Below are 15,125 nucleotides of genomic sequence, written 5' to 3'. Positions count from 1 at the left end.
TTCTATTTGGCTGTTGCCTGCATTTAACAACTCCTATTGAATGCTCTCGAGTTGAACTTAGTCGAGTTGTGCGAGATAGATTGAGTGAGGGAGAAACTGTATTTTATATTTAGTTGGAATTTCATAAGCATGAATCTTTTTTTAAAAAGTAGTTCTATGCAGTATCTGGGAGTAAAACCCAGTAAAATATAGAAATACCTTTAGGAGGGGAGAAGGTATTGGAAAGTAGATCCAGATGGCAGAGATGACTTTTTAAAATTCCCCTCTTGCTTTTCTGTAGTTTAGCCCCACCTGCAGGAACCTCCAGGAAACAGTTGTAACAAAAGTGTGTTCAGGCTACAAGTGCCAGGTCAAAATTGTACAAAACTATTTAAAAAAAACTGAAAGGAGATGATCAGAACTAATGAAAACCTTCCACAGGTAGCAATGTACATTATTAGCAATTGATACAACATGGAGTTGAGCTGTAGATGTGCATGACTTCACCATTTCAATGTTGTGTATTTTATCCCACTGTGAGGTCATGAGAAAATTTAGTTTCTCCACAACTTTTGAATTTATATTTGATTTGGATTCTGAGATTCCATTGACTGTCAGAGCAGCAGGATGGTGGTGGCAGCAATGGCTTGAGAGGTTGCTGGGCAGAGGAATAATGGCACAAGAATCCAGTGGGTGGGATTGGATCTGATGCAATTAGTAGGAAGTTCCCTGGAACCTGGGAGGGGAAGGATGTGGGAGTAGCACAGAAAAGGAAGTGTAGATTTGAGCTTTCAACCTTTATTAATTCCCCCATTGTAGCAGTGTTCCAGCTTCAAATTGGCATGGCTGTTTTAGTTATCTGGAGCAGATAACATGATAGCAGATAACTTATACATTAATCACCAACTGTACTTGCTTTAAATAATTTGTCACTCTTACAAGCTCAGTCATAAAAGCTGTTGAGCATCGGCTTGCTGCTCCCTGCCTCAGGAATGTGATGACACACAGTTTGAACAGGAGAGAGTACTGGTTTTCAACCAAGGGACACCAATGGGAGATCGAGTCAGGAGGCTGCAGATGCACAAGGGAGGGTGGAGTTAAGAGTCTCCACCGTTTCCAGATGTTTCCGATTTGCCGTATAAACGGTGCAGCTTCTGTTTCCACCCCACCCCCTTACAAGCCAAATTCCTAGCTGGGGCAGGGTCAAGGATGTGGACTCCCTCAGCCAGATATTTTTGCTTCTGCTCCGGCATAGTACTGGCAGCTGGTGCGCCAATGAGTTGAGACATACCAGCCTTCACAATGGTGCATGTGGGTCCCATCAGTGGAGTCCAGGCCCTGCATGTGTCCTTGACCCCTGAAGAGGCACTGATTTTAAAATGTATAAATAAACAACTTCCTACATCAACCCCTTGCTCATGAGCCAATCAGACCAGTGCTGAAGCAAATATCTCTCACTCCTCCTTCATCTCCTGTAAAGGGTGTGTGAATGATCATGTGCATGGGAGTGGGATAGGTGAGTGCCAGAGAGATCTGTCCAAAGGGCACTTGTATTGGAATCCATGCAACTGAGTTGCCTTCTGCACTGATGCCACAAATTCTGGCGGTGTCCGTAATAGAGTGCGCTGCCAGGTTTGGAGGATACACTAGGATCGTGTCTCAAAGAATTTTGGAGCTGCCTATCCTTGCTGTTTTGCTTTAATGTAATTCGTCCCAAGGTTAACATGTGGAACCCTGCAGATACGTTCACTCATAGATAAGACACAGTCCACATCTCATAACATTTAGATCACTTTGTTCTATGTTGTGACCTGTATTGTAATGAATGACTGTGGTTTATCAATGATGTATGTTATTGGTATTTTTGGGCCCAAGTGTAAAAAAATATTGCGAGTTAATGAGAGAGCTAAAATTTTATTAGTATTAACTCTACCGCTTTGTACTCCATTCTTAGTTTTCGCACAGTACAATAAACAACGTATACTCAGTAGAGCACTGGGAGCAAACTTCTTGTCTTTGACAGAATTGATATTTTTGCTACTTTTCCTCATTTGAAGTGATGGAGGCATGAAGGAATAATATGTCAAAAATGAAGCAAGTGGTAGATTTTTATTACAAAATTATAAATATCTAAAGTCACCACAAAGACTAAGATCATCTTCGTATTCAAGCAATAGTTCAGTTTCTTTTGGAATTTGGTCTTTCAAAATTAAATCGGTATCATATCAAATTTAATTCTTTTTCTTTATGGGCGAACAAAATGGCTCAGTGTCACCAAAACGATTCTTAATACATCTTGGAAAGAACTGGTCAACAGCTAAAGAAAGTGATGAACGTTGAAGTGCTTGAAGATATTTTATAGGTACATTTTGTCTCACTAATCAAATCATAGAAATTGCAACACAGAGGACTGGATTTTACCAGCTCACTGCCGATCTTGCCCATGCGGACTGGACGTCGTGGAGCCGCCGCGATATTCAGCACGGCGGCTCATTTAAATGACAGGGCAGACCCCGATGACTTGGAGTGGGCGGGCGGTCCCCGTCCCCGGCGTCAGGAGCTACTGTGCAGGCGGCAACGCCATTTTTAAAAGGTTTCGAGCCTTGCATTGCAATTTAAAGTTTTAAAGCGATAGTGCATTAAAATTTATTTTTAAAAATTAAATTTTTCCAGCCCCTCTCCCTCCCACCCCCAATAGCCATGCACTCATTCCTTGCCCTCTTTCCCCACCCCCCAAAATACTTAACTTGTGTACCTGACCTTTTCTTCTCCAAACCCCCCCCCCCCACCAAAGTTCACAAACTTTTAACTTCACCCCTTTCCAACATCCCCTACACCAATTAGATTAGTTTGACCCCGCTCCCCACCCCTGCACTGAAATACTTACCTGCTCCCCCGCCCTCCCCACCAGTGTCCCGCATCGGATCTCTGAATGGGTATCTGAAGGTGTGGGAGTGCCAGCCGCTGGTAGCAATATCGCCCCGGAATGCATGACGGAAGCGGGTCTTCATTAATTCATTTACTTTAATAAATTTTCTTGTGTAAATTTTGGTCCCATTGCTGAGGGGTGGGGGCCCGCTATGAGGCCTCGCCGCCGCTGGCAATATCAGGCCTTGACTTTCCGGCGTCTAGGTACGTGGCGGTCCTCTCCCGGAAGCATTTTCTGCACCCCCCACCCCACCACAACCCCCAACATCGAGGGGGGCTGTAAAATCCAGCCCAGAAAGAGACTCCTTGTCCCTGCTGTAGTGCAGCTCTTTACGGTAATGTAAGCTTTGGTCACAAATCCATAACAGATCAGCGAACTTGTGTTCCTTTTATCCTACATTGAGTTGTACTTTCTCAATACTTTTTTTTAATTCCAAAGTTTTTGAGAACTTTTTTTTAAATGTTACTTCAGATACCTTGAAGAAGGTAACATAGAGGCTGCAGAATCTCAAAAAGAAAGAATTGAACAACTTCAAAGAGAAAGGAGGAGAATTCTTGAAGAAAATAACATGACTCACCAACCTCGATTTTTTAGGTATGTTAGCCATTTTGAGTGAATGCATTGTAAATTAGATTGAAACCATTTGTCAATTAATCTTTAGCACAAACTACAGAACACATTTGCACAAATTTTACTTGAAATAAATTGTAAACTGGTAACTACTTTGGACTATCTTTGCAATGTATATACATTAGGTTATAGTTTCTGTGACATTAGAAAGAATATAGTAGTTGCCTTTTTGTTGGTAACTGCAAGATGCACCACACAATTCCAAGTCTTTATTGTTAAGCAAGAGAATTCATTCAGGATGTAGGAAAATGTGACACAAAAAGTCTGGTTTATTCTGAGTGGGAATACATCAAAAAATGGGACATCGGATTGCTCATTGCATTGGAGTAAAGTGGGTATTCCACTTTCTGTTCCCTATTGCCCATTGCTTTTAATAATGGACTTATGAATAAATTTGTTGAAAATTTTAATTGTAGTCAAATGTTGAAAACATTATTAAAGCCATGATTATTTGGGTAGAAATTTCATAATAAGCAGATTAACATGTTCATGAGTTTTTCTGTCTTCTATTTTAACAAAGATGTTTCATCCATTTAAAGGAAACTGCTTAAAAACTTGGCTAAAATATTGAACAAAGGAATTTCCTATGTATGTATCTGCACAAGTATGCTGATGAATAATACAACAATGCACAGTTTCATCCCGGTTGTGCCATGATTAGCTGTCCTTTCTTCAGTCTCAGACTATTCCAAATGAAAAACTTGAGTAGTAAAATGAACCATTTGTGAGATGGCCTCGTTCTATCACAAACGAGCCATTGAAGTGGTATCAACATTTCACTTATGGTCAAATTATTTGTATCAACATTTGCCATTTCCAATTTTGTGGGAAAGAAATTGCTTTTGCCATTTCAATTCTTCAGAGTGAATAGGTACAATCATTGTAAAGTGTGTGAATATAGAACATTTATGCCGCTAATTTGAAAGCAGTAATTTTGGTTATTGTGGTGATGTAATTCCCTGAAAATTTTCATCATCTTTAATCAAATTTGTTAAAATATTTCTCTCATGCTTAGTTTCTTAACTTTTTTTATTCTCAGTATGTAGGCGATGCTGGCCAGGCCACATTTATTGCCCTGAAAAGGCGCTGTTGGTAGACTTTGAACCGCTGCTGTCTTACTTTACCTGCGTCCTGGACATTTCCGCAGACCCTTGTGGTAATGCTGTCAGGTGGAGAAGTTTGGGTTTTTTCCTCCGCAACAATGCCAACATATGTCCAAGTCAGGATAGTGTTTGACTTGGTGATGATGTATTCCCATGATGTTGCTACTCTTATCCTTCTTGGCGGTAGAGGGACTGGAAGCTTCTGCTGCAGTACATTCAGTAGATATAGTACACACCAGCCAAAATGCATCAGTGCTGAAGGGTGAATATTCAGTTCAGTGGTACGCATACTACTGTATCCTGGTGCTATTCAGCATCTTGAGGGTTAGGGCTGCATTTGTCTGGCAAATGGTGAGAATTCGATCGTGCTCCTGACTTGAGCTTTGTAGATGATATGAGACATTGAGAGGTCAAGAGGTAAGGTCCTCATCACGGAGTACTCAGCTACTGCCCTGTTCTTGTAGCTACACTGTTGCTATGGCTGGTCCAATAAAACTTCTGGTCACTCATGACCCCCGGATGTTGGTGAAGGAAGATGATAATGGTGTTGTGGTTGAATATCAGGGGGAGGTGGTAGGGTCTTGTTGGAGATGATCATTATCTGGTACGTATGTGGCATGCACGTTACTAGCCACATATTAGCCCAAGCCTGAATGTTGTCCAAGTCTTGCTGTAGGCTGTCATGGGCTGCTTCATTAACTGAGGAATTGTGAATGGAGCTGAACACTGTAGAATTATTCATGAACAACCCTACCCCTGACCTTTATGAAAGGGAAAGTAATTGATGAAGCAGCTGAAGATGGTTTGGGCCAAGGATGCTGCGCTGAGCAACCCTGGCAATGTCCTGTGGTGTTGGTGATTGGCCTCTGACAACCACAGACATCATCTTGTGTATCAGGTATAACCCCACCTTGGTTGAGGATAGCATAGCTTATGAGCCTCCTCCTATTTGTTCTCCATTCTTGATTAGCTGTGGTAGGACTACAGAGTTTTGGACCACTCAGTTCTGTCTTAAACCTGTTTCTTCGGTGCATTTGGCCTTGTATTGCAGCTTTACTAGGTTGGTACTGTTTTCTAAGGTTTGCCTGGCGCTGCTCCCCGTTGAACAAAATTGATCTCCCAACTTGTTGGAAATGGTAATGGAAAAGTGAGGAACATTTTGACGCATGGGTTTGCAAATTGTGGTGGAATGCAATTTCATTGCTGTTCTTCACTCAAAACACCTCATGATTCACAGTTTTGTTCTGCTAGGTCTGTCCGCTTTGAACAGTGGTAGTGTCATGAAGGATGTCCTCACAGGGCTCCTTTTTCCGGTGCTAGCCCACAATTATTAAATTCAACTTTTCCAACTTGCCATAGTGGGATTTGAACTTGTAGTTGCTAGTCCAACTCTGTAGCAGGTCACCATTCTCTAATAATTCATGCATTTCTGTGTTATATACAATTGCACACATTTTGAGAAGCCAATTCAATCTTTTACTTACAGAAAGTCTTGTGAAGATGAAAAGGAATTGTGGGTGAGCACCGGAACCTACTGGGAACTTCGGAAAGATCCAGGCTTCGACAAGCTTGACAATCCAATACTTTGGTGAAAAGTTACCTTGACATTTTGACACATTCATTCATTCTTTGCTCCATGACTATTATCCTTTATTTATTACAATCATCTATGGACCATCTGTAATCTTCATATGTGTTTTTTCTCTATTTTATTTATTCTAAATGGTATGAAAACCTGTTCTGACTAGGTTGATGCCTTAACAAAATTGCTGGCTCTAAAACCCATGCAATTTTTGCTTCAAAATATCACTTCATACACTGCAGGGTTTGATTATTTACAAGAAACTTATCACAAACAGTAAATGCATAACATATGCAAATATATAATGTATTTATTGCTTGCAAAGAGAATGAATGGATGTCTCCATTTAAATTAGTATACAGAGATATTATATGCCTTTGTATTCCTTTAGCTAAGGCACACCGAATGCTTCCAATATTGAATTTATTCAAAGCTCAGTACAGAATTTCTGAATGGTGATGGCATGCATTCAAGATACATTAATAGTCAGGTGTATGTATTTAAATAATGTATCTGCTTTGAGAGTAGAGCATTCTTAAGATCCTTCAAATAAAACATTTTTACAGTGAAATTTGTCATGAAAGCCATGAACCCCCTGTTACATTCAGACCAAGTGCTGATGTAGTCAGCACAAAACTGCATTGCCACAAACACTTTTTTTCTGACTTGCTGTCTTTTCTTTCCCTCCCCTATCCAGTTCCCACCTTTTGCTAGGAAATTGTGTCTGGGCTTGTGGAAGAATGCAAGCCAACTAAAAAGAAGCAAGGTAGAGGAGATTTCACCCCTACCTGTTAACTGCAGATTGGTTCAAAGGGGCTCATTTAAATCGAGCGGGCGGAGCAGTCGTCCCTTGATGATGTAGACAGGGCGGGCGTCACGTCCCCGGCAACGGCTTTTAAGCCCTTACAATTAATTTTAATATTTAAAGGTATATCATTGTAAAATTTTATTAAATAAAAACTTTTGTGATGGAGGCCCTTCACCAACCCCCCCACCCAATGGTCATTTCATTGCCTGAAATGACCAACAATTGGCATTTTCAAATACCCAAACTCCCCACCCCAACCTTCAATCTTTTGCCCTTCAACCCCTTCCCACCATCCCCACATCCAATCAAAATTGTTTTCCCTGCTCCTCCACCCCTGCCGCCCTGAAAATTTTATTCCTCCCACTTCCCACCAGGTTCTCGCCTCGGAACTCCATACGGAGTTCCAAAGGCACGTGAAGGCCGAAAGTAGGCCATAGAATCGGTGTGGGACAGCCACCGCCTGCAGATAAGTTGATTTAAATATTAAGGTTCATTTTAATATGGTGATGAAGGACCCGCCACCAGGCGGCGGGGGGGGGCCGCACTGAGGTCCCCCCCCCCCCCCCCCCCCACCGCCAGTAATATGCGGTGAGCCCTTCTTGACATCGCAGGTCAAGGCGGGCCTCTCCCCACGGAATTTTACTGGCCGCGACCCGCGGTGTCGAGGAGCCGGTAAAATTCAGCCCTCCGTTCAAGAAATATCTACACTCCCCGAATGCAAAGGTAAAAATACCAATATGAAATACAGACTCAAATTGTCATATTCTGTCACTATTTTTCCACTTATTTGTAGATACATGAGGCTAATTCTTCTGTTTGGTCACCATCACGAGTCTTTTTTAATATGTTGATGTACACTTGATCCTGTATTAAGAATATACTTGACTGTTAGTACATGAAGTGGGTCCTGGGAAGTTGTTGACCTGTTTCACTGTACTAAAAATGTTCAGGATTTTTTGTACACATTCTACCTCTTTCAATAAAGCAAATAATTCTATCCCCTCCATTCTTAATGCTGCATGAGAATCCTTTCTGCCTTAAAGAAAAACACATGTAGAGGAAAACAGGGCCTTTTTGATCTAATGACAGGACAGGTCTTCAAAACCACAAAATTGACAAGGGGAAACTGGTTCCATCTATCGAGATTTGCTCTTTCTTTAGCTATGAACTGAGCTGAAACCTGCCATCAGCAGGATGGTACCAATGGTAATGGCATGATTTGTTGGAAGGATATGTACTTTAACTGGGGCTAAATTATTATCCCAGGTTTCACTCTTCCTGCTTTAGCTTCCCTTTTGCACTTGCCAAAAACACAGAATTGTGAGATAAGTTTGTGTATAGAATGCCATCTAGTGGCATATCTACAAGCTGATAGTGTCTCCAACTGAGATTCTTGGGCAATAAGTGTAAAATGCATCATCAATTCTAAGGGAAGTATGCAACATTTAAGCCACAAGCCATAATTATATTTCAAGAAATGGGGATGCAGTTGTTTTTGACGGCGTATTTTATCCCGTCTGTTCTGTGTAATTAAAGATTATGGTGCTGTTGAACTGCAGCACCTTCTCAAAAATGTAGAGCTTTACAGCATGATAAACTAGCTGAACTGTGCACTTGAAGCTAGCTAATAGTTTGAATGTATTGGTGCAAATAAGATGATACGTAAGTATAGTATCTTTTATGTTTACAAGAATCTAGTAACACTATATTTCTTTGTATATTGTGTTTAATCACCTTGGAGATAGCAAACGATTTTCTAACTTAGATCAATATTATTTGACAGATGTATAGCACAATAACCTTGACAAAATAACAATGTGACAATTTTCACAATCCTCCCATTTGCCTATTAAAGACTTGTAAAACTATTCTTCATTACAGTAGATAGTGTAACTGGCTGCCATTAAATAAATGTTTTTGATGGATCCTTTTGTTGTCATAGTAATCCTGAGATCGGTTATAACAAATAATCACCTGAAAAGGCAAAAAAGCTTGTTTAAACATTCAATAAGATGATCACTCACCCTTGTCACTCCAGCACATCCAACTTTACTTAAACAGATGAATTCTGTAAACTGAATTAGTTAGTACATTTTTAAAAAATAAAAGTTTAGTGTCATTTATTCAGCAAACATTACGGGCTGGCATTTAAGCGATGAGCTCAAAAATGGCGGTCCACCAAAGAGCCGCCGCAGTCTTGAGAGTGGCAGGTCATTTAAATAGCTGGGGCGGCCCCTCCTCAATACTGTGCACAGGTGCTGATGCCATTTTTAAAGGACAGTCAGCCCTGCTGGCTTACTTAAATATTTAAAGACATATTCAATAAAATTAAATAAATACATTTCTTTTGCCCCTCTCCCACTGACCCCCCACCAATAACAATGACATTAACTATTTTCCCTTCCCCTCCCAAAAACCACTTGCCTTTAACATCTGACCTTCACCATCGCCCCCCCCCCCCAAAACTGCACAAAGTTTAAAGTACAACCCTTCCCACCATCCCCTACACCCATGACATTTATTTGACCCCATCCCCCCCTTCCACACTGACGAACTTATCTCCTCCCCCATTCCCCACCAGTGTCGTGCCTCATTTCCCCAGACGGGGATCCAAAGGTGCAGGAGTGCTGACTGCTGGGCTGAAGAGTCCAGGGGGCCTTCAAGATCTGAGGTAAGTATATATAAATGCATTCATTTATTTATTTGATTATGGTGATTGTGGCCCCATTGCCGAGTGTAGGGCGGGTGGCGCCACATTGCCTCGCCACTGCCGGGAGGATAGGCCAGGCCCTGCCCTGCCGGTGTCGAGATCTGTGGCGGGCCTCATCTGGAGCCACCTACAGACACGCCTGCCCACCCCACCCCACCACAGATTTTGATGCGTGGGCCGCTTAAAATCCAGCACTACTTGTCAATTTGTGTAGTCTGAAATCCGAGCATGAAGATGAATTGTGATGGCCATCTGAAATCTTGGACACTTTGCAAACATGGTACTTTTTATATTTTTAAATTGTTGCTTACATGATACACTATTCCCCAAATCCATAGATATTTGAAACATAGGAAATAAGAGCAGGAGTAGGCCATTCAGCCCCTCAGGCCACTTCCGCCATTCAACTAGATCATGTCTGATCTTCTACCTCAATGCCATTTTCCCGCACTATATCCATATCCCTTGATATCTTTAATATCTAGAAATCTATCTATCTCTGTCTTGAATATACTCGATGATTGAGACTCCACAGCCCTCTGAGGTAAAGAATTCCACAGATTCACCACCCTCTGAGTGAAGAAATCCCTCCTCATCTCAGTCCTAAATGGCCTGCCTCTTATTCTGAGACTGTGTCCCCTGGTTCTAGACCACCAATTCCCCCATCAAAGCCAGGGGAAACATCATTTCTGCATGTACCCTGTCGAGCCCTGTAAGAATTTTGTATGCTTCAATGAGATCACCTCTCATTTTTTCTAAACTCTAGAGAATATAGGCCCCGACTCCTCAATCTCTCCTCATATGACCAAATCGCCCTCCCAGGAATTAGTCTGGTGAACCTTCATTGCATCCCTTCTATGGCAAGTATATCCTTCCTTAGATTAGGAGACTGAAACTGTACACAATACTTGAGGTGCAGTCTCGCCAAGGCTCTATACAATTGCAGCAAGACTTTACTCCTGTACTCAAATCCCCTCTCAATAAAGGCCATCATACCATTTCCCTTCCTAATTACTTGCTATTAATTTTCAGTGACTTATGAACAAGGACACTCAGATCCTTTCGGACACCAACAATTCCCAATCTCTCACCATTTAAGAAATACTCTGCATTTCTGTTTTTCCTACCAAAGTGGATAACTTCACATTTTTCCGCATTATGCTCCATCTGCCATGTTCTTGCCCGTGCACTTAGCCTGTCTATCCATCCTCCTCACAACTCACGTACCCACCTGGTTTTGTGTCCTCAGTAAACTTGGAAATATTACAATTGGTCCCCACATCCAAATCATTGATGTAGATTGTGAATAGCTGGGGCCCAAGCACTGATCCCTGGTACCCCACTAATCACAGCTTGCCAACCTGAGAATGATCCGTTTATTCCGACTCTGTTTTCTGCCCATTAACCAATTCTCAATCCATGCCAGTATATTACCCCCAATCCCATGTGCTCTCATTTTGCTTATTAACCTCCTGTATGGGACCTTATCGAAAGCCTTCTGAAAATCCAAATACACCACATCCACTGGTTCCCCCTTATCTATTCTGCCAGATACATCCTCAAAAAAATGCTAACTGGTTTGTCAAACATGATTTCCCTTTCATAAATCCATGTTGACTCTGCCCAATCCTACCATTATTATCCAAGTGTCCCGTTCTCATATCCTGCTGATATCAGGAACTGGGAATAGACCTGCATTCTAGGTATTCAGTACTGATATAGGATGGGAATGTTTTTTGTTCGAAATTTAATTTTCATCACTTAAACCTATCACCATAAGTTAGGCCAACAAAGAACATGTTCAGTTCAGCAAAGTGAAGTTTAATGGTTCTTAGCATTGTAGGAGAATAGAATATTATTGCATATGCCATTTTACTGAAGGAGAATATTGGCCTATTTCTGTTGACCAATTGCTGCCAGACTGCATTTCACTACAAAATGTTTTTGTTTTCCTTAGCTAACACTTATTTAGTAGTCACTCTTGCTGCTGTCTTAAATTTAAACATGATATAACAAGGAACTCCAATTTCTATAAACGCAGGAAGGTTTTCACCATAGTAGTGGTTGCATTTCTTGGAAAAGGAACAGCATAGTTCCCTTAGATTTGGTGTATGTTAAAACTTAGTCTTAAAGTATTGAGTTCCCTTACCTTCTCAACTCAGATTGTATGCATTGCAAGCTACACAAGACTCAACATTTTCAGAACCTCTGAGTCTCCTTATTACCTCTACTCTTGTATGGAATTCCATTGTCATGTAGGGAACACTAGGCAATTGTAGACTACTTTTCCTCATGACTTTCTCTCGCATGTACAGTATTTCTCAGTCGCAAGTCCATTATGAAGCTATCCCTCATAGGATAAAAATAATATAACACCTATCCATTGAGTACTTTAATATAGCAGCTTATTTTTATGTTAATTGTTATCATTACAAGTGAATAAGTGTTTTTACATTTCACGGTAATGTGATGCCAGCTGTGTCTCGCTTCACAAACTTATGGCCCACGTATTTAAAATCATCATACCAGGTGTTTGGGTTAAGTTGGGTTGTCGCTAGCCCAGAGATCAGATAGTTTTTATAACTGATTCCAGAGTCTAAAGAAAATTTACCTTCATAGTTGAATGTTAGCACATAAATTTAGAAATGTACATTGAAAATGAAATCAGCATTTTAGCATTAAATCTGGTGAACACACACCTACCAGCATTTTTAAGTATTGTTCAATATGGAGCAAAGCACTTTCTGTAGCTAACTGACATCTATAAAGTTATTTAATGTTTTGTGCTGGTTATAGTCAAAGTTGGTCAAAATAAATGATCCCGTCTGAGGAACTTTCAATATGGCAAAGAATTGCTGAGGGAAGAGGCAAATGCAGAAATTCTGGCAATGTTCTGTGGTTAGTCAGAGAATAATTAAATCTGGAGCTGAAGGTCATTGCATGTAATTATTTGCCTTGTGTTTTGGTTTTAACCTTATAGTTTGTTTCAGGGAATTCATGTTTCTAATTTGTAAAGTTTATAATAATGTTGGGTGATCTCAAAATGTATTATTGTATGGTCAGTCTGTTTACCCAAAGTAGGGATTTACACATTTTTACAATCCTTTATCAACATTTACTATCCAGATATTATAAGCACCAAATAAACATGTTTGTAACTTGAAGCTTGTAGAGGGAGGGAGAGGAGAGGTGTGTTTACTGAATGATTCTGTTTGAAGGAACTAAAATCTAGAAACTGAGTGCATTTTGTATGTTTAATTCATTCTGCTTTTGTATGGGGAAGATGCTATAATTCACTATATATTCTGTATTAAAGTAAAAAAAATAAACTGGTTTGACTGGCATGTGATCTGTATTAGAGACTTTTTTGTATGTCATTCTCTTTAATAGGGTGTAACTTAAATTGGCGCGCACACTCGTGCAAAAGCTTTAAATGCTCCAACATTGTTGTGTGCTATTTCCACCAAAATAATCTACAGTAATGACTTATGCACACATACTGAGTGAAAGTAGAAAAGCTCATTGTACAAAAAAAGTAATTTTATTACTGTAATGTTGAGTTGACCTTTTTACAGTTTAAACATCCTGACTGATTAATGGGAGAGGCCAGCTAAGTCGAGATGTAAAGGGATGAATAGAAGGCTTGCAGCAGGCAAAGCGTATTAGCGATATGATGAAGGCAAGCAAAAGTAACAAGAAAAGCCAAGAGAAACAATAAATTCAAGACTGCTAATCACTTTTTTTTACATACTTGTATAGTAAACAAAGTATGGAAAACTTATTGCTCCACTTTAATGGGAATCTGGGGACAAAGAAATAGCACTGTAGAAAAGGGGCTAGAAATTGCAGATAACAAAGGGTTTATATGGTTGCAAGGAGGTTTGTTCTTAAACTATATATTCCAGACAATTGCACTCAAGTTTGAAATGCGCACTAAGATTAATAAAGCTTGATCTAACAATTTTGTTAACTTGCTACATTCTGGAGAGGTTCCTGAGGATTGGAAAGGAGCTAACATAACTTCTATATAGTTAGGGCATAGCTGTTATCTATCAGTCTAATTTTAACTCCTAGCAAGTATCTGGCTGGAGTGAACAATTCCCTGCAGGAGTATTCATCAGATGCCTGGCAAACTTTAACTGCTGGACCTCATTTGAAAGCTGCCAGTCAGATGCTCGCCCGTTTTGGGCAGGATGTTGCAGCTGGGTGGCAGGAGTGTGTAATGAAGATCGGGGTCCCATTAAGAGAAGGCTGGAGCAACTGAATGTTTGGGGGGAGGAGAGAAAGGTGTTTCAGTGGTCTTGCTAGAGGCCCAAACTTTCCTTGTGGGTTCCAGGGGAGTACTTCAGTCACCTTGGAGGCTTCACAACAGCTTTACCTAGTGGAGCAGAACAGCTATAGCAGGCATCCCACTCAGGAGAGGGTTAAAATGCCATCAGGGTCCCGTGTACACAAAAATGCAGTAATAAAATGGATGGGATAGTCTTCAACCCACCCCTGGGCTTGTGGTGCTATGCATTTAGCCATCCAATTAACTATCATTTTCTAACTTAATAAGCCCATGGAAATTTCCGACAATGGAAATACACCTCTTTATTTTAGGCAGAGCTTCACAATATTTTCTAAATAGTCATATAATGGCTGTAAAATCAAGCACTGAACAATGAATTTCCAAAATGCACACGGAGACTGCTCAGTCAGAAAATTATCCCTTGTAAGATTACTTTCCTGAATTTTGTCCTGGTTACATATTGGTTGATGTAGGCATTGTAAATGTATGCATTCATGGTCTAGATTTTCTACGTCTGTGCCAATGGTGGATTATTGATAAATCACAGGGATGTTGCCTCCAATTTTCCATCCAACAATGATGGTTGGAAGCAATTTGGCTTACCAGTAATACGGGCTCAGAAAATTTAGCCCCAAGGTGAGCTGCAACTGTAGCTGTGACCATCTCTGTATGTTGGCCCTGGGGTAGTGGGGGTTGGTTAAAACGATGCTGGAAAGCTAGCTTCCTGGTCTGCCACGGGAGGATGCCTCCGTGCATTGGCCTGTTTTCAGCCACAGCGGGAGGCCATGCGGGGCCTCAGAACATTTATTGCCTTAATAGGTTTCCCGCCCTAGCCCAACCCCGTACCCCAACCCAGCTCTTCAAAAATGGCCCTGAGGCAGGACCATGTTACTAAATCATGGAGAAGCTGGGGTTGTTTTCTTTGGAGCAAAGGAAATTGAGGGGAGATTTGATAGAGGTGTACAAGATTCTGGCAGGTTTGGATAGGGTCGACAAAGAAAAGCTATTCCCATTAGCTAATGGTACAAGGATTAGGGGATAAAGATTTAAGGTTTTGGGCAAAAGGTGCAGGGGGGGGATGTGAGGAAGAACG

At 40.9% G+C, this 15,125-nt stretch overlaps 1 protein-coding gene across 2 annotated transcripts in view; it reads left to right on the top strand.

The window, feature by feature from the left end:
- The window catches only part of osbpl3b (oxysterol binding protein-like 3b), a 215,970-nt gene extending 202,892 nt beyond the window's left edge, over window positions 1-13,078 (top strand). Inside the window, exons 21-22 of one of the 2 annotated variants that reach the window (XM_068058932.1) lie at window positions 3,380-3,502; window positions 6,128-13,078. In XM_068058932.1, coding sequence (XP_067915033.1) covers window positions 3,380-3,502; window positions 6,128-6,233 — 229 coding nt within the window. In that variant the 3' untranslated portion in view covers window positions 6,234-13,078. Of the gene's footprint in view, window positions 1-2,248; window positions 2,342-3,379; window positions 3,503-6,127 lie in introns of those variants that run through there. The other variant, XM_068058942.1, reaches the window with a different exon arrangement.
- The last annotated feature ends 2,047 nt before the right edge of the window (window positions 13,079-15,125 follow it).

Source organism: Heterodontus francisci, chromosome 2 (assembly GCF_036365525.1).
Source record: "Heterodontus francisci isolate sHetFra1 chromosome 2, sHetFra1.hap1, whole genome shotgun sequence".
Lineage (NCBI taxonomy): Eukaryota > Metazoa > Chordata > Chondrichthyes > Heterodontiformes > Heterodontidae > Heterodontus > Heterodontus francisci.
Note: the sequence above shows the minus strand (reverse complement) of the source record. Positions and strands in the feature narration are given on the sequence as shown.